Genomic DNA, 23,020 nt, shown 5'->3' with positions numbered 1-23,020 from the left:
CCGGTGAAATATTGCAGCTGTTCAGAAAACTGAGGCCTGAAATAGACAAATGAAGACCCCTTTGGAATTAGGGTGGATGTTCTGTGAAGGTACGTTCTTGTTGGCTGGCTTTGAACTGGAGTGTTGATGGAGGAAAAGCTGATGGCTTTAAACCTGAGTACATTTGAGACCAGTCGAGCCCAAACATTTCTCATCAAAGTTTCCTGTACAGGAACAGAGACTGGCAGAGACATTGCAGTCTCATATAGAATAAATAATCGACAGCAAATCAGTTCTGCACTCATATGCAGTATCAAGCTTGAGTTAATTTCACACTGAAATACTGGAACAGAGCCTAACAGAGAGTTAGTCCCACATTGACATCAAATTCGGTAAGATCATGATTAATGTGATTATGGCCTCAACTCCATTTAATTGCCTGCCCCATAACCCTTGTCTCTCCTGTAGATCAAAACTCTTTCTAACTTAGGATGGAATCTGTTAAATTCCACAAATTAAGGACATTTTGAGGGGAGAAATTTCTTCTCATCTCCATCTAGAGTGGGGCATACTTTATTTTTAACTATGTCCTCTAGTTTTAATTTTGCCCACAAATGAAAACATTCCTCTCGATATCTACCCTGTCCAATTCCCTCAGATCCTTCAATGTTTCAATCTGATCATCTCTCATTCTTCTCAACTTCTATGAGATCGGCTCAACTTGATTGAACTTTCCTCATAAGATAACTCCTTCATCTCAGCAATCAGCCGAGTGAATCTTCACTGCCTCCAATACAAGTATCATAGAAATCATAGAAACCCTACAGTGCAGAAGGAGGCCATTCGGCCCATCGAGTCTGCACCGACCACAATCCCACCCAGCCCCTATCCCCACATATTTACCCGCTAATCCCTCTAACCAACACATCTCAGGACTCTAAGGGGCAATTTTTAACCTGGCCAATCAACCTAACCCGCACATCTTTGGACTGTGGGAGGAAACCGGAGCACCCGGAGGAAACCCACGCAGACACGAGGAGAATGTGCAAACTCCACACAGACAGTGACCCGAGCCGGGAATTGAACCCGGGACCCTGGAGCTGTGAAGCAGCAGTGCTAACCACTGTGCTACCGTGCCGCCCTCTATTTCCCTCTTTAAATCAGAGAAAACCTTTAAACTCAGCAATATCATGTATTTGTAGCAACATTTCCCTACTTTGATACGCCACATATGTACTTATAATTAGAGTTATTTCCTCCTTTTCTGGATCAATCTGCTGTATCTTCCCCTCTACTTAAATAATGTTCTGCCTTCCCATCCTTCCCACTGAAGTGGAAAGCCTCACATTTTCCCACATTGTATCCTACCTGACAAATTTGTGTCCATTCACTTAACCTCGCTATATCTCCTTACAGACTCTTTGTGTCCTCCTCACAACCTACTTTCCCACTTATTTATGTATTGTCTGAAAATTTTGTGATGGTCTGTCCCTTCATCTGGGCCATTAATATAGATTGTAAATAGCTGAGAACCTAGCACTGATCCATGTGGCTCTCTGCAAGCAGCAGTTTGCTAAGCTGACAGTGACCCACTTCCATGCAGTAACAGAGACTGACAGACAGTGAGATAATTTCACACATTATTATTGATAGATAGGGAGTGAATTACACATTCAGATGCAGTAACAGAGATTGACACAATGGTAATTCCAAACAAAAACACAGTGATGGTGATTAAAGGATAGAGAATTAATTTCACACTAAAAAACAGTAACACAGCCAGAGTTAATTACACATTCAATTCTACTGAGCAAGAGTTAATGCTACATTCATACACAATAACCAAGACTGACAGTTAATTCCACTCTCACATGCTATAACAGCGATGAACAGAGAGTTAATGTCCCACTCACATTCAGTAATAGTGAATAACAAATACAGATTTAATTCCATCCTCGCATTCACTAATATAGATGAACTGATGTAATTCCATACTGAAACACATGAACAGAGAATGGCTGACAGCGTTAATTCCACACTCACACACAGTAATAGATTGAGAGAGTTAATTCCACACTCTCTCACAGTAATAGATTGAGAAAATGTTAATTCCACACTCATGCACAGTAATAGATTGAGAGAGAGTTAATTCCACATTCAGACACACTAATCGATTGAGAGAGAGTTAATTCCACACCCACACACAGCATTAGATTGAGAGTTATTTCATGTTCCCACACAGTAATAGATTCAGAAAGAGTTAATTCCACACTGACACTGAAATAGATTGAGAGAGAGCTAATTCCACACTCTCTCACTGTAATAGATTGAGAGAGAGTCAATTCCACATTCACACACAGGAATAGATTGAGAGTTAATTCCATGCTCTCACACAGCAACAGATTGAGAGGGAGTTAATTCCACACGTACACACAGTAATAGATTGTGAGAGAGTTAATTCCACACTGACACAGGAATAGATTGAGAGTGAGTTAGTTCAACGCTCACATACAGTAATAGATTGAGAGAGAGTTAATTCCACACTTTCACACAGTAATAAATTGAGAGAGTTAATTCCACACTCGAACACAAAAATAGATTGAGAGAGTTAATTGCACACAGACACAGTAATAGATAGACAGAGAGAGTTAATTCCACGCTGACACTGTAATAGATTGAGGGAGACTTAACTCCACACACATAGTAATAGATTGAGAGTTAATTCCACACTGGCACACAGTAATAGATTGGAGAGAGAGTTAATATAGGGCTAAAAGGGGTCACAAAAAATCATTGCCCGGCAGGATTAAGGAAAATACCAAGGCTTTTTATACATATATAAAGAGCAAGAGGATAGCCAGGGAGAGGGTTGGCCCAATCAAGGACAAAGGAGGAAATCTATGCGTGGAGCCAGAGGAAATGGGTGAGGTATTCAATGAGTTCATTGTGTCAGTATTCACCATAGACAAGGACTTGGTGGGTAATGAATCTGGGAAAGGGTGTGTTGATAGTTTGAGTCATGTTGAGATCAAGTGTTGGGGTTCTTGAGGAATATTAAGGTCGACAATTCCCCAGGGCCTGATGGGATATACCCCAAAATACTGGGAGAGGCAAGGGAGGAAATTGCTGGGGCCTTGAGAGAAATGTTTGTATCCTCACTGGCTGCAGGATTTACTGCCACTTGGAAATTAGTGGATGTATTTGCGAGAGGCAGTATGGTTTTGTGAAGGGCTGGTCATGTCTCACTAACTTGATCGAGTTTTTTGAGGAAGTGACGAAGATGGTTGATGAGGGTAGGGCAGTGGATGTTGTCTACAAGGACTTCAGTAAGGCCTTTGACAAGGTCCCTCATGGCAGAATGGTGCAGAAGGTGAAGTCGCATGGGATCAGAGGTGAGCTGGCTACATGGATACAGAACTGGCTTGGTCTTAGAAGACAGAGGGTAGCAGTGGAAGGGTGCGATTCTGAATGGAGGACTGTGACATTTGGCGTTCCTCAGGGATCAGTGCTGGGACCTTTGCTGTTCGTAATATATATAACTGATTTGGAGGAAAATGCAACTGGTTTGATTTGTTAGTTTGCGAACAACACAAAGGTTGGTGGATTTGCAGATAGCGATGAGCACCATCAGAGGATACAGCAGGATATAGGTAGGTTGGGGGCTTGGACGGAGAGATGGCAGATGGAGTTTAATCTGGACAAATGTGAATTAATGCATTTTGGATGGTCTAATACAGATAGGAAATATACAGTCAATGGCAGAACCCTTAGGAGTATTGATAGGCAAAGGGATCTGGGTGAACAGGTACACAGGTCACTGAAAGTGGCAATGCAGGTGGAGAAGGTAGTCAAGAAGGCATACGGCATGCTTGCCTTCGTCGGCGGGGGATTGAGTTTAAAAATTGGCAAGTCATGTTGCAGCTTTATAGAATCTTAGTTAGGCTGCATTTGGAATATAGTGTTCAATTCTGGTCGCCACACTACCAGAAGGATGTGGAGACTTTGGTGAGGGTACAGCAAAGACTTACCAGGATGTTGGCTGGTATGGAGGATATTAGCTGTGAGGAGAGGTTGGAGAAAATTGGTTTGTTCTCTCTGGAACGACAGAGGTTGAGCGGTGACCTGATGGAAGGCTACAAGATTATGAGGGGCATGGACAGAGTGGATAGTCAGAAGCTTTTTCCAATGGTGGAAGAGTCAATTACTGGGGGGCATCGGTTTAAGGTGCGAGGGGCAAGGTTTAAAGGAGATGTATGAGGCAAGTTTTTTACACAGAGGGTGGTGGGTGCCTGGAACTCACTGCCGGGGAAGGTGGTTGAAGCAGATACAATAGTGAGTTTTAAGGGGCGTCTGGACAAATACATGAATAGGATGGGAATAGCAGAATATGGTCCCTGGAAGGGTCGGGGTTTTAGTTCAGTTGGGCAGCAAGGTTGGTGCAGGGCCGAAGGGCATGTTCCTGTGCTGTAATTTTCTTTGTTCTTTGTTCTTAATTCCACACAGACACACAGCAATAGATTGGGAGGGAGTTAATTCCACACTGACACAGCAATAGATTGAGAGAGAGTTAATTCCACATTCATGCACAGTAATAGATTGGGCGTTAATTCCAAGCTCTCTCTCAGTAATAGATTGAGAGAGAATTAATTCCACACTGACACACAGCAATAGATTGCGAGTTAATTCCACGCTCACACACAGTAATAAATTGAGAGAGAGTTAATCCCACACACGATACTAGAATGAGAGCTAGTCAATTCCACACTCTCACACAGTCATAGATTGAGACAGAGTTAATTCCACACTGACACTGTAATGGATTGGGAGAGAGTTAATTCCACATTCGCACACAGGAATAGATGCAGAGTTAATTCCACACTGACACACAATAATAGATTGAGACAGAGTTAATTCCACGCTCACACACAATAATAGATTGAGAGAGAGTTAATTCCACATTGACACACTGTAATAGATCGAGGGAGAGTTAATTCCACAGTAACGCACAGTAATAGATCAGAGAGAGTTATTTCCACACTCTCACACAGATTAATAGGTTGAGAATGCGTTAGAATCATAGAATAGAATCATAGAATATGATGTTAATTCCATACTGACACACATTAATAGATTGCGAGAGAGTTAGTTGCACTGTCACACCGTAATAGATTGAGACAGTTAATTCCACACTGACACACAGCAATAGATTGAGAGAGAGTTAATTCCACATGGACACACACAAATAGATTGAGAGAGAGATAATTGCACATTCCCACACAGTAATAGATTGAGAGAGATAATTCCACACTCTCACACTGTAATATATTGAGAGAGAGTCAATTCCACATTCACACACAGTAATAGATTGGGAGTTAATTCCACGCTCACACATAGTAATTGATTGAGAGAGTTTTAACGACACACTGACTCACTAATGGATTGAGAGAGAGTTAACTCCTCACTAACACAGTGCAATGAACTCTCTCTCAATCCATTACTGTGTGTTAGTGAGGAATTAACTCTCAATGTATTGCTGTGTATCAGTGTGGAATTAACCCTCTGTCGATCTATTACTGTGTGTCAGTGTCCAATTAACTGTCTCAATCTATTACGGTGTGACAGTGCAATGAACTCTCTCTCAATCCATTACTGTGTCACACCATAATAGATTGAGACAGTTAATTGGACACTGACACACAGTAATAGATTGAGAGAGGGTTAATTCCACACTGACACACAGCAATACATTGAGAGTTAATTCCACACTGACACACAGTAATAGATTGAGAGAGAGCTAATTCCACACTCTCTCACTAATATATTGAGAGTCAATTCCACATTCACACACAGGAATAGATTGAGAGTTAATTCCATGCTCTCACACAGCAACAGATTGAGAGAGAGTTAATTCCACACGTACACACAGTAATAGATTGTGAGAGAGTTAATTCCACACTGACACAGGAATAAATTGAGAGTGAGTTAATTCAACGCTCACACACAGTAATAGATTGAGAGAGAGTTAATTCCACACTTTCACACAGTAATAGATTGAGAGGGAGTTAATTCCACACACGAACACAAAAATAGATTGAGAGTTAATTGCACATGGACACAGTAATAGATAGACAGAGAGAGTTAATTCCACGCTGACACTTTAACAGATTGAGAGAGAGAGTTATTTCCGCACTCTCACACGGTAATAGATTGAGTGAGAGTTAATTCCACAGTCAGACAGTAATAGATTGAGTTAATTCCACACACACAGAGTATTTGATTGAAAGAGAGATAATTCCACACTCGCGCACAGTAATTGAGAGAAGGTTAATTCTACACTCACACGCAATGATAGATTGAGAGGGAGTTAATTTCACATTCAAACACAGTAATAGATTCAGAGAGAGTTAATTCAATACTGGCACACAGTAAAAGATTGAGGGAGAGTTAATTCCCCGCTCGGACACAGTAATAGATTGAGATATAATTGCACACTGACACACGGTAATTGATTGAGAGAGAGTCAATTCCACATTCACACAATGTAATAGATTGAGAGTTAATTCCACAGTGACATTGAGTAATAGATTGAGAGACAGTTAATTCCACATTCATACAAGTAATAGATTGAGGGACCGTTAATTCCGCACTCTCACACAATAAAAGATTGAGAGTTACTTCCACACTCTCACACAATGATCGATTGAGAATTAATTCCACACACTCTCACAGTAATAGATTGAGAGTTAATTCAACACTGACACACACGAATAGATTGAGACAGGGTTAATTCCGCACCCACACACAATGATCGATTGAGAGAGAGTTAATTCTACACTCTCACTATGAAGCTCAGTTAATCAACACATACATTTTCAACTGGGCCATTGTCACATTGTCTAATTTGGTAAAGCCAGAAGTACAGTACTTATTTACTATCTCTGCCATACCCTCTGCTGCAGTGAGCAGTTTACCCTGCTTGGCCCTTATGAACCCCACTCTATCCTTCACTAATCCTTTACATTTAATATGTTTGAAGAAGATGTTATGATTTGTATTAGCGCAGCCTGCTAACATTCCCTCATGCTTCCTCTTCATTATTCCAGCCTTAGCCCCTCTCCTGCATTTTGAGCTGTTTTTCCTGATTTCTATTGCTATTATTATTGCAGCATGCATCATATGCCTCTTTTTTCTTCCTTATTTTCTCGTCAATAACCTCAGACATCCAGGATACCCCAGCTTTGGACACCGCATATGTGTGTCTGGTGGCTATGTACCTGGCTGGCATCCCATTCAACTCAACTTTGAAAGTCTCCCATTTGTCAACCACTGTTTTATCCTCGCAATTTGCCTCATTTGCCACATTTTGCCCTCACTTAATCTATCTGTTTCCTTTTGAAGCCTCCTTACGTATACTTCACAATTAATTTCTTATCTATCTTTATGCTGTCAGCAAATTTAGCAATGGCACCTTCAGTCCCTTCATCCAAGCAATTTTTATAAATTGTAACAATTTGTAGCCCCAGCATGAATACACCACTCATCAGATCCTGCCACCCAGAAAAGGAACCATTTGTGCTAACTCTTTTTGACCTGTTAGCTAGCCAACCATCAATCCATGCCAAAATGATACGCCCAAAACCATGAATGTTTATTTTACACAATAACCTTTAATCTGGCACTTTGGCAAATGTCTTCTGGAAATGTAAGAACAGGACATCCACCGGTTCCCCATTCACAGCACATGGGCCTATTTCAAAAAACTCCAATAATTTAGTTAAACATGATTTCCCTTTCAGAAAACCATATTGACTCTGCCTGATTGCCTTGTATTTTTTCCAAGTTGTAATATCTGTAATATCTTTCAGAACAGCTTCTAACATTTTCCCGATGACAGCTGTTCGGCTAACAGCCTGCAGTTTCCTGCTTTCTGTCTCCATCCCTTTTTGAATCAAGGTATTACATTTGTTATATTTCAACCTAATGGAACATTCTCCAAAGCCAGGGAATTTTGCAAAATTAAAACAAATGCATCAACTATCTCATTCACCACTTCTTTCATGTCCTTCACGAGAAGTCCATCCGGACCCAGGAATTTGTCAGCCTGTCGACCCGACAATTTGCTCAATACCACTTTCCCTGTGGATTGGAATTTTCCTGTGTTCCTCCCTCCCTTCCATTTGCTGGTTTCCAGCTATTTCTGGGATGTTACTTGTATCCTCTACAGTGAACACCAATGAAAAATACATTTGCCAATACCCTGTTTTCCATTATCAATCCCCCAGTTGCACTTTCTATAGAACCAGTGCTCACTCTGCTAACTCTTTCCTTGTTCAACTATCTACAGAATCTCTGACTATCCACCGTAACCCCGTAACTATCCCCGTAACCCCACATAGTTATCCCGCAAATCCATCTAAACTATGCATCCCGGGACACTAAGGGGCAATTGAGCACGGCCAATCCACCTAACCCGCACATCTTTTCAATCGCCTCTCGGCCTTTTGGCTAAGATCAAGTGTAGTATGGATTGGATGCTGCGCTTGGTTGAGGTCATTAGGTTACATTGAAGCTTCATATGTTTCATATGAAGCAATTTTTAAAAGCGGCATCTCGGCCTTTTGGCTAAGATGCAAATGAGCTCAAGCCTTGGAGGAGGAACCTCCCCCAACTCCATTCAGCTTGGCTCATGTAGATCGGGCCCAGGACAGGGTAATTTGGTCGCTTGCCCTGTCTTGTCAGCCTGGATCGGAAATGTCTCAACTTGTTGAGACTGTGAATTGAATGTGATTGAATTGGAAAAGTACAAAAAAAATGTCTGGAAGAGGAAAGAGCGGCGGGAAAGCTCGGGTCAAGGCCAAATCTCGCTCCTCCCGGGCTGGACTGCAGTTCCCGGTGGGCCGTGTTCACAGGCTCCTGAGAAAGGGCAACTATGCTGAGCGTGTGGGTGCCGGAGCCCCGGTCTATCTGGCTGCTGTGCTCGAGTATCTGACCGCTGAAATCCTGGAGCTGGCCGGGAACGTGGCCCGGGCCAACAAGAAGACCCGCATCATCCCCAGACACCTGCAGCTGGCTGGCCGTCCGCAACGACGAGGAGCTCAACAAGCTGCTGGGAGGGGTGACCATCGCTCAGGGCGGGTTGCTGCCTAATATCCAGGCCGTGCTACTGCCCAAGAAAAGCAGCGCTGGGTCCGCGAAGAGCAAGTGAAGCGACCATTCTTTAATCTGATAACCCAAAGGCTCTTTTCAGAGCCACTCACTTTATCTGAAAAAGGGCGACCTGGTGTCTATCGGTCAGTTTCTGCACTGCTATTCACAGCACAGCTGTTTCCCGCTTTGTTCTATCAATCCGTACGATTGACACAGACAGTATTTTAATGCAAGTTGCTGCTGTTTATCGGGGAAACCATCCCAGTGAACTGAAATGATCCTATTTCAAATATAATTGCTTTAAAATGTGATAATCTGCGAGGATATTCATCTGCAGCCCATCGGTTTTCAAAGTCAGTCACTGGATCTGGAAAAGTGTTAATTGTCTATGCGAATGTGCAAGCGTTCCTGCAATGGCTATATCTGTGTGAGTGGATTACTGTTGGAGGCATGCTTCATATTCTGAACTTAATTGACACAATTTTCAACACTCTCGCTGCAACTCGAAACACGTGCGGAGAAACTGGATTTGCGGAATTATTGCTCGGAAACTGAAATGATCGCAGGTTTAATAAAACTACTTTAAAATTAAATTGTTGTAGAATTGTTAACGGCACCGTTTTTACTCTAACCATCAAAGGATTGGAGATATGAGTGACCCCAATGCAACGGAGGGTTAATTGTAACATTGAGAGGTTTCAGTACTGGAGTCCTGGGAATATTCTGTCCTGGGAATTCAAACACTAGAATCGTTAACAGGAGATCGCAGCTCTTTCATTTGCCGATTTGGTGGCTCTTAAAAGAGCCGTTGTTGTTCTTGGTGCTGAGGTCGGGTTTTAGGCGCGTTCCCCGCGGATGCGGCGGGCCAGCTGGATGTCTTTGGGCATGATGGTGACTCGCTTGGCGTGGATGGCGCACAGGTTGGTGTCCTCAAAGAGCCCCACCAGGTAAGCCTCGCTGGCCTCCTGCAGGGCCATGACGGCCGAGCTCTGGAAGCGCAGGTCTGTCTTGAAGTCCTGAGCGATCTCTCGCACCAGGCGCTGGAAGGGCAGTTTGCGGATCAGCAGCTCGGTGGATTTCTGGTAGCGGCGGATCTCCCTCAGAGCCACAGTGCCGGGTCTGTAACGATGAGGCTTCTTCACTCCGCCCGTGGCTGGAGCGCTCTTCCGGGCCGCTTTGGTAGCCAGCTGTTTGCGAGGAGCTTTCCCTCCGGTTGATTTGCGCGCTGTCTGCTTGGTCCTGGCCATTTTCTGAACGGATGCAGCACAATCTGAGACACAAAAACTGTTAATACAGAGTCTGCGCTGCATCCGCCTTTTTAAACTCTGCGAGGGACGCCCCCAGCGGGAATTGGCCCAGGAAGTTTCAATCAAACTGTGACCAGCGAATTAATGTCTGTACCTCAGGTTCTGATTGGTTCAGTTGTTTTCTAAACCGCCCCTTTCAGAAATTCCGCCGTTTTCTGTGCAGGAAATAACCGTTTGTATAAAATAAGTCATCATTCCGTCCTTAATAAGATAATTCCCAGAAACATTGAAGATTTGAAGTCTATCTCCCCCGACTTAGTGCTTTAGACCCTTTTCCCGCTCTCTGGGCTGTTCATTCCCAGAATCTCACGCTGTTCCACTCGATCCCTGTCCCTTTCCTCTCCAGCCCATTCAGATTTCCCCTCTCCTGTCGCTTGTAACATTCGCCGCCGTTTTCGTGGGAAAGGATCAGAAATCAGTCGCTTCTCTGTGTCTCCCTGAAGCCGGTGTGAAAGGGGTTGAGTCTGTTGTTTGTTACAGAGAGTGACTTCATATTTGTCCCGTTTGACATTACTGAATAGAGCCGTTTGCTGCCCGTGGCGGACAAATGTTCACAAATGAATCCTCTTTGTAAAATAATCTTACAGCAGAATATTAATTGAGAATCTATTTTTAATAAGTTAAGAATTTGTCTCAATTCCCTTTCCCGCGCTGAAATTGGCGGCATTTCCCCCAATTCAAAATTTCTGCCGGTTGACAGTTGAAGCCAATGATTGGCTCAATGTTCACATTCGATGCTCTGCGATTGGTTCAGAGCTGCGAATGCGGAGAGGATGGCCAATCAGAAGCAGGCTGGGGTTGGAGCGGCTCAAACTGCGGGAATTGCGGGTTTGTGAATGACTGAGCGGAAACTGATCAGTTTCACAAAGCCTGTCAGTTTCAGTGCAGGAAACAACCGTCTGGGGGCAAATAGCATCACAACTGGGACTGGTTCCAGTGAACGATTCACCGGCTACTACTAAACTCCGCTATTCCAGAGAAAGTTTTTATAAACTCTATCCAAACACAGTGATTAAACAGGAGTGACGTGGCTTTTCACTGAGGGCACATGTCAACTTGGGAAAATCAACAACTGCAGAAACGATAGAGCTATTTAGATCATCCAATTAAAAATAAAAACAATTTCAATCCCTACTGCAAATGAAATGTTAAATTAAAACTGAACAAAGCAAATATTCATCTCCACCACTGAACAGCCTATCCCAGCCCCCGTTCCCAGGTCACTGCTCTCTCTGTGAGGCGGTGAGTGGCTCTGAAAAGAGCCTTTGTTGTGTGTTCGGTAGGAAGGTTGCAGTTGTTCAGCCGCCGAATCCATAGAGAGTGCGGCCCTGGCGTTTCAGAGCGTACACCACATCCATGGCAGTGACCGTCTTGCGCTTGGCGTGTTCAGTGTAGGTGACCGCATCCCTGATCACATTCTCCAGGAAAACCTTCAGCACCCCGCGAGTCTCCTCATAGATCAAACCCGAGATCCGCTTGACACCGCCACGTCGAGCCAGGCGGCGGATTGCTGGCTTGGTGATGCCCTGGATATTATCACGAAGCACTTTGCGGTGCCGCTTTGCGCCGCCTTTACCCAGTCCTTTGCCCCCTTTCCCTCTGCCAGACATGATGATTCTTCACTCAGATCACTGCACAATATGAGAGAGGAAATCTTTCAGGCTCCTTTTATACAGCCCGCCCCGACCTGACTGAGAAAGGCGGAGTGAGAGCAGAGAGGGGAGGAGACAGGGTGAAGATTAAACACAGAGCGGGAGGGAGGAGAGAGCCGGACTGACACACACACACAGAACGGCCCCTGATCTTTCAGCTCCACCTCCAGTTTCTGCAACCGCCAATTTCAACCCGTTTATTAACAATGGAAGCGAAACACAGCTCCCCACACAAACCCTTCCAGAGCCGCCCTTCACACTCAAGAGTTTCCACAAACCCGGAGCTTTGAAATATGGAATCAAAACAGAAAATGCTGCAAATAATCAGCAGCTCCGGCAGCTTTTGTGAAGAGAGAGAGAGACAGAGTTAACGTTTCGGGTCGTGACTTTGTCCTTTTGTGTTTTTAAACCTGGTCCCGGAATAATTCCCAGACAGTAATATTCCGACCGAAACACAGTCGATTCTCTAGCAAGAATCTTCCTCCGGAACACCCTCACACACATCTGCTTCTCGCTGTTTGCAAACACTTTATTGAAGCTGTTTGGGGCAATCTCCTGTGTTAAAATTAAGGGAGTCAGGATGGCCGAGCGGTCTAAGGCCGCAGTCTCCTCTGGAGGCGTGGGTTCAAATCCCACTCCTGACATTGATGTTTGGCGAAGAATTGCCGTCTCACAGCGCCAGGCACCTGGGTTCGATTCCCGGCTGAGGTCTCTGTCTGTGTGGAGTTTGCACATTCTCCCCGGGCTTCCTCCGGGTGCTCCGGTTTCCTCCCGCACAACAAAGTGCCTGTCAGGTTGATTGGCCATGCTAAATTGCACCGGAGTGTCAGGGGGTAAGTCCGGTCAATAAATAGGGTCATGGGGATCCGGACTGGGTGGGATTGAGGTCGGTGCAGAATCGATGGGACGATTGGCCTCCTTCTGCATTGCAGGGATTCGGTTAAAAACGAGGCAAGAATGCGGTGTTGAGCCGCCAGTGTTACTGTCTCACACTGAATCTACCAGACACCTTTATTATGAGAGAAAGTGGCGATTGAACAAATGTGAAATTCAAATGAAATTCAGCATCTGCTGTGTTTTGCTTTAGTCTGAATTTGAAATGATCTCTATTGAGAACGAGCCGGGCCGCGGGACAGGAATCATTTCCTTGCGGGATCAGCTCTTTCCTGAGAGATGTGGGTGGCTCTGAGAAGAGCCTTTGGGTTCAGAGGTTTACAATTTGCTCGGGTTGTTTCACTTCTTTCCTGACGCTTTCTTCGCTTTTGCTGCTTTCACTTTGGGTTTGGCTTTCGATTTAGTCACTTTTTTGACAGACTTTCCGCCCGTCACCTTCTTCACAGGAGACTTTTTCTTCAGGGCTGCTTTCTTCACCACCTTTTTTGGAGTTGCCGCCTTTTTGCTGCTTGTTTTCTTCACTGTTGATTTCTTCACTGGAGTTCTCTTTGCTGCGGGTTTCTTGGCTGCGGGTTTCTTGGCTGCTGCTTTCTTTGTTGTCACCTTCTTGGCCGCTGTTTTCTTTACTAAAGATTTTTTGGCTGTTGGTGTCTTCACCTTCTTTCCCATTTTCCCCAGGCTTTCGTTCTTAGCGAGTTTGAAGGAGCCGGAGGCGCCCTGTCCCTTTGTCTGCACCAGAGACCCTGTCTCCACCTTCCTCTTGATCGTTAACCTGATCTGGGAGACGCGCTTCCCCACATCCACTCCGCTGCCAGCCAAAGCTTTCTTTATCGCGGCCAGGGACATCCCCTTGCGATCGCGGCATCCCGCCACAACATTGAGGATCTGCTCGCCCAACTTGGGACCGGCTGCCGCAGGTCGGGGAGCCGCCTTCTTCTTCCTGGGAGACTTCACTTGAGCGGGAGCGGCTGGAGGAGCCGTTTCGGCGGCTGCAGTTTCAGTCATATCCGAGAGTGTGTGGAAAATCTGTGTGAGAGTCAGAACTGGATCCGAAATGAACCCAGTGGTGGCGGCACAGAGCAACTTGAAGGCAGAGAGCGGACGGAGCAGAGACAAGCTGCTGTCAGCTCCCGGCTCCTCCAGCCTCTCTGTGTTTCTCTCTCCTCACAAACTCTCCCACTGCAATGAAATTCCACCTCTCCAGAGATCCAGCTCACATCCTTCATGTCTCTGACACACGAATGTTTGCTGTTGAAAAGGTTTCACTCGAACTGAGTACTCCGTTTTCCACTGAAACCCGTTTTACTGCTGCACTGATCGCGCTCTCACACGCGATAGCTGACATGTTCTCTACTTTGCCACTGAATTCTTCAATTTAGCGAAACAATTGCCTTGAAATCTAACTTTGGGGCTCAGCAGGGGGATTAAGGGAATCTTTGATTGGAAAATTGTTTTATTTTACACAAGAGAGACTCGGAGATGTCATGATCAGAACAGACACACAAACACAGTTGGATTAGTCTGAACCGCCCGTCCCTTTCATACACTCTCTCTTACACAATATTCACATCTGCACATTCACAGGACAAAACTTTCACCAAATGTAAGGTCCCAGGACGGAATTTCTCCTCCTTTTAGCCTTTCTTCTGTATTCCGGGGGGTTCGTTAGAGTTTTTCACCTCGGTAACTGTTAAACACTCTGAAGCCCCCTCCCTGCAGATTGTCTTTGAATTCATTCATGGAATGTGAGTGTCGCTGTCTGGGTCAGCATTTATTGCCCATCCCTAATTGCCCTTGGGAAGGTGGTGGTGAGCTGCCTTCTGGAACCGCTGCAGTCCATGTGGTGTACGGCCACATTTGTTCACCAGATTCGCGGCCACAGCCAATTATATCTGGGGTTTTTTCAGTTATTATAGCGATTGGAGACATGATTGTGTTTCTTTAGGGCGAAGGACAAATTATCTGCTCTCGGAGTCTCTCAATTTTCCTGTTTTATTTGTTTCTCTTGCACTGACAGGTAACAGTAAATCACAACCTCAACAACCAGTGACAGCCAGTTAAATAATCATCCCCCACTCGCTGATAATGGAGTTTCTGACAGTGGCAGACAGTTTCTGACCATCCTCCAATTGGGCCCGAAGGTAACTAGATTCAGTGTCAGAGCTGGACTTTCTTACTGAGGGGGTGGCAGAGCCAGGTGAGTGATGGTGGTGACTGTGCGAACATTTGACCAAGGGTCAGTTCCTGGCCATCACAGTGGTAATTCACTTAATTATCTATCGCAGGTCAGAACAGTAGGTGGGCACTCCTAAAATAAAATTCACTAAAAATTCTCATCATCGCTGTGTTTGTTAAGTAAAATCCACATTCAATTTGCTTTCAGCTGAAACGTTGTTCAAATGAAAGAAAAGGCCTCAAAACTAATCAATGAGTTCTCAGTCAGAAACAATTGTAAAACGAAAGCTGGCCTAAACTGTCCAGAAAAACGAGACAAGCCAAGTTCAAATTACAAACTGTGCTGTGGACACATCTGGTGTTTGATGAAATCAGCAACTCAGGAAGTTCCTTAATTATAACTAATGAAAATAACAGTTGTTTAAGCAGAGTGAGTGATGGTGGTATAGGAGTGAGCATAGCTGCCTTCCAAGCAGATGATCCAGGTTTGATTCCTGGCCAACGCATTGGTCATTTATTTCGAACCTTATCCTTGTGCTTTAAACTGAGTGGACAAAAACAGGGCAAACGAAACATTTGACAAGAATGAAATAAAATGCAGATAGCTTTTTCATTTTTTGTTCGGACATAATTATTTTTTGATGAAAAATATTGGAAGAGAAAAACAAGTCTCTGACCGAATAAATGAATTTTCAGCCAGACACAAAGACTCAAAGTAAAAGTAGAAGAACAAATTTCAGCTCCCACACTGTGTGCTGCGCAATCCTGGTGCCTGATGAAGTTAATGTGAACGTTACTGAGGTGGTTACATTATTCAGACAAATAAGAGCTGCCAAAAGATGAAATACTGGAAAATCTCAGCAGGTCTGACAGCATCTGTAAAGAAAGAAAAGAGCTGACATTTCGAGTCCAGATGACTCTTTGTCAAAGCTTTGACAATGGATCGTCTGGACTCGAAACGTCAGCTCTTTTCTCTCCTTACAGATGCTGCCAGACTTGCTGAGATTTTTCAGCATTTTCTCTTTTGGTTTCAGATTCCAGCATCCGCAGTGATTTGCTTTCACTCTTTAAGGAAGCAGCTGCCGTGGCTGCGTGGTTAAGGCGTTGGATTTGAAACCCAAGGGGGTTTCTCCATGCAGATTCGAACCCTGCTGTCAGCAAGTGTGATTGGAGATGTTTGCTTTAGGCAGCCACAGAATTGCAAATCCTATTTTTTTGGAATGAATTCTTTGGATCTCCAGCATGCTTTCAGCTACATAACAGGAAGGTGAGCTTGGAAAGGACACCTGAGTGTCCTCAGTCTGGCAAGGACAAGATAGGCCGAATGGGTTCCTTCGGTGCTGTTACATTTCTCTGGTTCTTTCTAAGGTCATGATGTGGAGATGCCGGCGTTGGACTGGGGTGAACACAGTAAGAGTTTTAACAACACCAGGTTAAAGTCCAACAGGTTTATTTGGTAGCAAATACCATTAGCTTTCGGAGCGCTGCTCCTTTGTCAGATGGAGTGGAAATGTGCTCTCAAACAGGGCACAGAGACACAAAATCAAGTTACAGAATACTGATTAGAATGTGAATCCCTACAGCCAACCAGATCTTTAAACCTGTTGGACTTTAACCTGGTGTTGTTTAAACTCTTACTCTTTCTAAGGTGCCATGAGGAAAATCAAAGCATGAGCAGAGTGACAAAGGCATCAACAGGGGCACAAAGACAAAACAAGGTCTCATGTCAGAGGAAGGTTTTTATAAATGACACACAGAACATAAGAAATACATTTATTTAATTGAGCTGGACCCTGAAAGATGAAACAAACTTCGAACCAATCAGTGCCTGTCTGAGAACTGGCAAGGAATATGGCTGACATTGATCCGGTTCGTGTGAATTTTTTTAGAGAATAAAAGAATCATACAGTACAGAAGAGGCTCTTCGGCCCTTCGAGTCTGCTCTGACACGGAAGAAGCATCTGACCTCCAATCGAATCGCATCTACCAGCACTTGACCCAAGGACCTGAATGTTATGATATGCCAATTGCTGAACACATACTTTTAAAGGATGTGAGGCAACTTGCCTCTATCATCCTCCAAGGCAGCGCATTCCAGACCATCACTACCCTTGGGTAAAAATGTTTTTCCGCACATCCACCCTAAACTTCCTGCCCCTCACATTGAACCTATGTCCTCTTTTTACTGACCCTTCAACCAAGGGGAACAGCTGCTTCCTGTCCACTCTGTCGATGCCCTCATAATTTTGTACACCTCAATCAGGTCCCCCCTCAGTATTCTCTGATCTAAAGAAAACAATCCAAGCCTCCCCAATCTCCCTTCATAACTTACATGTTCCATCCCAGACAGCATCATGGTGAATTTCCTCTGCATCCCCTCCAGTGCAATCACATCCTTGCTACCTTGTGGCGACCAAAACTGCACACAGTACTCTAGCTGTGGCCTCACCAAAGTTCTATGCAATTCCAACATGACATTTTATTGCAATCGATGCCCCGATTGTTAAAGGCAAGTGCCCCATATGTTTTTTTTTCACCATCCTACTAACATACCCTTCTACCTTCAGAGATTATGGACAAACACGCCAATGTCCCTTTATTCCACAGAACTTCCAAGTGCCATGCCCTTCATTGAATACTTCCTTGCCAAATTATTCCTTCCAAAGTGTGTTACCTCACATCTTTCGGGGTTAAATTCCATCTGCCACTTATCTGCCTGTTTGACTATCCTGTCTATATCTTCTTGCAGACTAAGAAACTCAGCCTCCCTTTCACCACCCAGCCAATCTATATGCCATCCGCAAAGTCACTCATCCTACCCCGTCATTTTTTAGGAGGCATGGTTAGTATGTTTGCAAACGACACCAAGATTGGTGGCAGAGTGGACAGTGAAGAAGGTTACCTCGGATTGCAGTGGGATCTTGATCAATTGAGTCAGTGGGCCGATGAACGGCAGATGGAATTTGATTTAGATAAATGTAAGGTGATGTATTTTGGTGGATTAAACCACGGCAGGACCTATTCAGTTCATGGTAAGACGTTGGGGTGAGTTATAAAACAAAGAGATCTCGGGGTACAGGTTTATAACTCCTTGAAAGTGGAGTCACATGTGGACAGGGTGGTGAAGAAGGCATTTGACATGCTTGGTTTCAGTGGTCAGAACATTGAACACGGGGGTTGGGACATCTTGTGAAATTGTACAAGACATTCATAAGGCCACACTTGGAATACTGTGTAGAGTTCTGGTCACCCTATTATCGGAAGGATATTAATAAACTAGAAAGAGTGCAGAAAAGATTTATTAGGATGCCACCAGGATTTGATGGTTTGAGTTATAAGGAGGGGCTGGATAGACTGGAACTTTTTTTCCCCTGGAGCGCAGGAGACCTCGAGGTGATATGAAGAGGCCTATATCATAATGAGGAAATAGATAAGGTAGATAGTAGACCATAAGACATAGGAGCGGAAGTAAGGCCATTCGGCCCATCGAGTCCACTCCACCATTCAATCATGGTTGATTTCAACTCCATTTACCCGCTCTCTCCCCATAGCCCTTAATTCCTCGAGAAATCAAGAATTTATCAATTTCTGTCTTGAAGACGCTCAACGTCTCGGCCTCCACAGCCCTCTGTGGCAATGAATTCCACAGACCCACCACTCTCTGGCTGAAGAAATTTCTCCTCATCTCTGTTCTAAAGTGACTCCCTTTTATTCTAAGGCTGTGCCCCCGCGTCCTAGTCTCCCCTGTTAATGGAAACAACTTCCCTACGTCCATCCTATCTAAGCCGTTCATTATCTTGTAAGTTTCTATCAGATCTCCCCTCAACCTCCTAAACTCCAACGAATACAATCCCACGATCCTCAGACGTTCATCGTATGTCAGGCCTACCATTCCTGGGATCATCCGTGTGAACAGCTTTTTCCCGCAATAAGGGAGTCTAAAACTGGAGAACATAGGTTTAAGATGAGAGGGGAGGGTTACAAAAGGGTCCAGAAGGGCAATTTATTTCACACAGAGAGTGGTGTGTGGAACGAGTTGCCAGAGGTAGTAGAGACGGGTACAATTTTGTCTTTTAAAAGGAATTTAGACAATTACATGGGTAAGATGGATATAGAGGGATATGGACCAAACACGGGCAATAGGGACGAACTTAATGGTAAAATTTGGGCGGCATGGACATGTTGTGCCAAAGGGCTTTTTTCCATGCTGTGAACCTCTATGACGAGATTTATTGACACAAACAGCAAATCCAAATTATTGGTCCCTGCTGCCATCTCCTGGCTGAACGCAAGTTGTGCAACAAGGTCACGATTCAAACAAACCTTCACAGATTGGAGTGAAATTACATCAACATGGTCCTTACCGATTAACATGATTGCAAAACATGATATTAATCAAATTCCATGTCCCAAGGATCTGCTTTCTGATTGGGCGACCCTGCTCACCCCGATCTATCGGAAAGTGTAAAACTCCCAGAACAGGAATGTCGGTTACAGAATTCTCTCAGCTGTGATTTCTCTGCCACTTCATTGCTTCGTTCTATAAATACAGAGGGGGTGACAGAGCCAGGTGGTGTTGTGGTGACTGTGCGAGCATTTGACCAAGGGTCAGTTCCTGACCTTCAGAGTGTTGACTTATTTAATTAGACTTATTTAGTCAGAACAGAAGGGGGAAAGTTCTAAAAAAAATCAGCAAATATTCTCATCATCCATGTGTTTCTGACATAAAATCCAGCTTCAATTTCCGTTCAGTGGAAACTTTGTTCAAATGAAAGAACAGGCCGCAAATCTAATCAGAGTTATCAGTCAGAAGCAATCGCAAAAAGGTGGCTAAAACTGTCCAGAAAAATGAGACAAGCCAAGTTCAGGTAAAAAAAATGTCCCAAGGACATACCTTCTGTCTGCTGAAATCAGAAGCTAAGGTAGTTTTGTAATTATAACTGATGAAAATAACAATTACATGAGCGGAGCGAGCGGTGGTGGTATCGTGGTGAGCATAGCTGCCTTCCAAGCAGTTGACCCGGGTTCGATTCCCGGCCATCGCATTGGTAATGTGTATTGGACATTATCAGCGCCCTCATGTGGTTTAAACGCAACATTTGACTGCAATGAAATAAAGTGGACTTGATGCTTTCGTTTTATTTTTCGGATGCAGAATTCGGGTTCAACTTGATTTTAATGAAAGGTTAATGAAAAAGAACAACAAGTCTCTGAACTAGTGAATGAGTTCTGGATCAGAGACAAAGATACAAATTAAAAGGAGACGAACAAATTTCAGCTCGCCCGCTGTGCTCTGCATCATTCCGGTGCCTGATAAAGGTCTGTGAATGTTGCTAAGTCGGTTACATCACAACAGCAAATAAGCAGCTGCGATGGCCGAGTGGTTAAGGCGTTGAGAAATCCAATGGGGTTTCCCCGCGCAGGTTCGAGCCCTGCGCGCAGCGGGTGTGATTTGAAATGTTTGCTCCGCTGCTGCAGGGCAGCCACTGACTCGAAGAAGGCTCGCAAATATTTGGCATTATTTGGATCTCCATCATGCATTCAGCTGCATCGCTCCGGGCTGGGTGCAGGAAGATGGGCTTGGAAAGGACATACTATTTTGTAAATTGAATTTGTGTCTTTATATGCCCTGTTCGTGAATACCACTCACCTGATGAAGGAGCTGCAAGCGCTCTGAAAGCTAGTGGCTTTTACTACCAAATAAACCTCGGCCTTTTGGCTAAGATCAAGTGTATGGACGGCAGCCCATGGTCGGCCGCACTTGGTCGAGGTCATTAGGTTACGCTGAGGCTTCATATGTTTCATATTCATATGAAGCAATTTTTAAAAGCGGCATCTCGGCCTTTTGGCTAAGATGCAAATGAGCTCAGGTCTTGGAGGAGGAACCTCCCCCTTCTCCAATCAGCTTGGCTCATGTAGATCAGGCCCAGGACAGGGTGGTTTGGTCGCTCGCCCTGTCTTGTCAGCCTGGATCTGAAATGTCTCAACTTGTTGAGACTCTGAATTGGATTTGATTTGATTGAATTGGAAAAGTATTTAAAAAAATAAACCTGTTGGACTTTAACCTGGTGTTGTGAGATTTCTTGCTGTGTCCTTGGACTGGCATGGCAGGATAGGTTCAATGGCTTCCTTCTGTGCTGTTATTTTTCTATAATTCTTCCTATGGTTCGATGAGAAAATTCAGAACATGAACATGTTTTTTTAAAGCAGCATCAAGGCACAAAGGCAAAACACGGTCTCATGTCAGAGGAAGATTCTTATGCAATGGCATAAGAATGCACACAGAGCATAAAAATACATTTAATCAGAATACATTGAATGAATATTTCAAAATGCTGCTTCGATGATATCACATCATGTTCATTCAAACACATTGCAACAAGCTGGTCATTACTGGGCGTTCTGTATTCTTGGTTATAACAGTTTGGGAATGGAAGGAGCAGGTTCACATCTGCACATTGACAGGGTCAAACTGTGTCTCAGATTGACAGCTCCCAGGCCAGGCTTTCCTCTCGCTCTGTGCTGTGGATTCTCAGGGATTTGTTGGAGTTTCCCGGCTCAGTAACTGTAAAAGCCTCTGAGGCCAGTGCTGCTCCCCAGATTCAGGGGGCTGCAGCCAATCAGAGCTGTGCCTGATTTAACCCAGAACTGGTTGAAATGATGATATTGTTCACAAGCTGAATTCTATTTGATCAGATGAAGATACAGATTGTGTGCACTCAGTCACTAAACAACAATATTCCGCCTTCACATAGACTCGATGAGAGTGGGTGGAGGGAGAGACAGAGACAGAGTGAGTTAGGGCGGCGAGACACAGACGGCCAGACAATGTCTCAGTGACAGAAATCCTTGTAAATTCTGGCTTTAGCCAGAAAGATTCTCTTGGAGAAACAGAAGCTGCAGTATCAGTTCTCACTGATACTGTGGAAGAGACACATTATTAATCCCACACTCAGGAACAGTGCTGCCTTTTCACAGAAGAGATGGGGAGAGGCAAAATAAACTGAATGGTCCAGTTCTAAACAGTGTGCAGGCTCAGAGGGAGTGAGGTTCAGGGAGATATTTGAAAGTGAGATAGTTTCGGACAGTCGTTCGCAAAGTGGATAGGATCCTTGGCTTCACAAATGGAAGCACTGAGTGTCCATTGGATCCCTCATAATCCATTGTGAGAAAGGAGGCCATTTGCCCATTGCATCTGCACTGACTCGCTGGAAGAACATCTTTTCCCATGGCTAACCCTCTTAACCTACACATCTTGGGTCATTAAGGGGCAATATATCATGTCTAATCTATTTATTCTGCACATCTTTAGTCTTTGGGAGGAAACTGGAGCACCTGGGGAAAACCCATGCAGATACAGGGAGAATGTGCAAACTCCACACAGACAGTCAGCCATGGAGGAATTGAGCATGGGTCTCTGGCGCTGTGAAGCAGCAGCGCTAACCAGTGCCACTCTGCTGGTGTAACTTTAACAATCCAATTCCTTTCTGAATGCCTCACTTGAAGCAGCATCACCACATTGTCAGACAATGCATCCCAGAGCTGAACTACTCGCTGTGGGAAAGGGTTTTCTCATTATGCTTCAATCACTAACGAAGGGTCAGTAAATTGGTCCACGGGGGTGAAAGGGTTTCATATGATGTGACCCTTCGTAAACTGGGTCTGTATTCTCTGTGATTTAGAAGCATGAGAGGCAAAACATTAAAACATACAAGATTCTGAAGGGGTTTGATTTTGTGGACATTGGGAGATTGCGGAAGCTGGCTCAGTGTAAGGATCAGATCATTTCGCACTGACATGAGAATAAATTTCTGCACTCATTGGGTTGTGATCCTTTGACATGCTCCATTGTTGAATACACTAGTG

General features: G+C 44.4%; 3 protein-coding genes, 1 non-coding gene and 2 pseudogenes across 4 annotated transcripts; 3 read left to right on the top strand and 3 right to left on the bottom strand.

The window, feature by feature from the left end:
* The first annotated feature begins 8,464 nt into the window (after positions 1–8,464).
* LOC144486307 (U2 spliceosomal RNA) lies at positions 8,465–8,674 on the top strand (annotated as a pseudogene).
* A 116-nt stretch (positions 8,675–8,790) lies between these two features.
* LOC144486292 (histone H2A-like) lies at positions 8,791–9,184 on the top strand (annotated as a pseudogene).
* Positions 9,185–9,962: 778 nt separating this feature from the next.
* On the bottom strand, positions 9,963–10,373 carry LOC144486303 (histone H3). The gene has a single exon (XM_078204360.1). It carries the CDS (start codon positions 10,371–10,373, stop codon positions 9,963–9,965), a length of 411 nt encoding a protein of 136 aa, XP_078060486.1.
* A 1,358-nt stretch (positions 10,374–11,731) lies between these two features.
* Positions 11,732–12,043, bottom strand: LOC144486283 (histone H4). Its single transcript, XM_078204338.1, has one exon. It carries the CDS (start codon positions 12,041–12,043, stop codon positions 11,732–11,734), a length of 312 nt encoding a protein of 103 aa, XP_078060464.1.
* A 1,275-nt stretch (positions 12,044–13,318) lies between these two features.
* Positions 13,319–13,984, bottom strand: LOC144486287 (histone H1-like). The gene has a single exon (XM_078204343.1). The coding sequence runs from the start codon at positions 13,982–13,984 to the stop codon at positions 13,319–13,321; it is 666 nt and encodes a 221-aa protein (XP_078060469.1).
* Positions 13,985–20,127: 6,143 nt separating this feature from the next.
* trnag-ucc (transfer RNA glycine (anticodon UCC)) lies at positions 20,128–20,199 on the top strand. The gene has a single exon. It is a non-coding gene; the product is annotated as a tRNA-Gly (tRNA).
* The last annotated feature ends 2,821 nt before the right edge of the window (positions 20,200–23,020 follow it).

This window comes from Mustelus asterias, unplaced genomic scaffold (genome assembly GCF_964213995.1).
Source record: "Mustelus asterias unplaced genomic scaffold, sMusAst1.hap1.1 HAP1_SCAFFOLD_311, whole genome shotgun sequence".
Lineage (NCBI taxonomy): Eukaryota > Metazoa > Chordata > Chondrichthyes > Carcharhiniformes > Triakidae > Mustelus > Mustelus asterias.
This window is presented reverse-complemented; position numbering and strand designations above follow the sequence as displayed.

Excerpts from the sequence above, each read along its gene's own strand:
- LOC144486303 (XM_078204360.1), bottom strand. The coding sequence starts at position 10,373 with ATGGCCAGGACCAAGCAGACAGCGCGCAAATCAACCGGAGGGAAAGCT.
- LOC144486283 (XM_078204338.1), bottom strand. The coding sequence starts at position 12,043 with ATGTCTGGCAGAGGGAAAGGGGGCAAAGGACTGGGTAAAGGCGGCGCA.
- LOC144486287 (XM_078204343.1), bottom strand. The coding sequence starts at position 13,984 with ATGACTGAAACTGCAGCCGCCGAAACGGCTCCTCCAGCCGCTCCCGCT.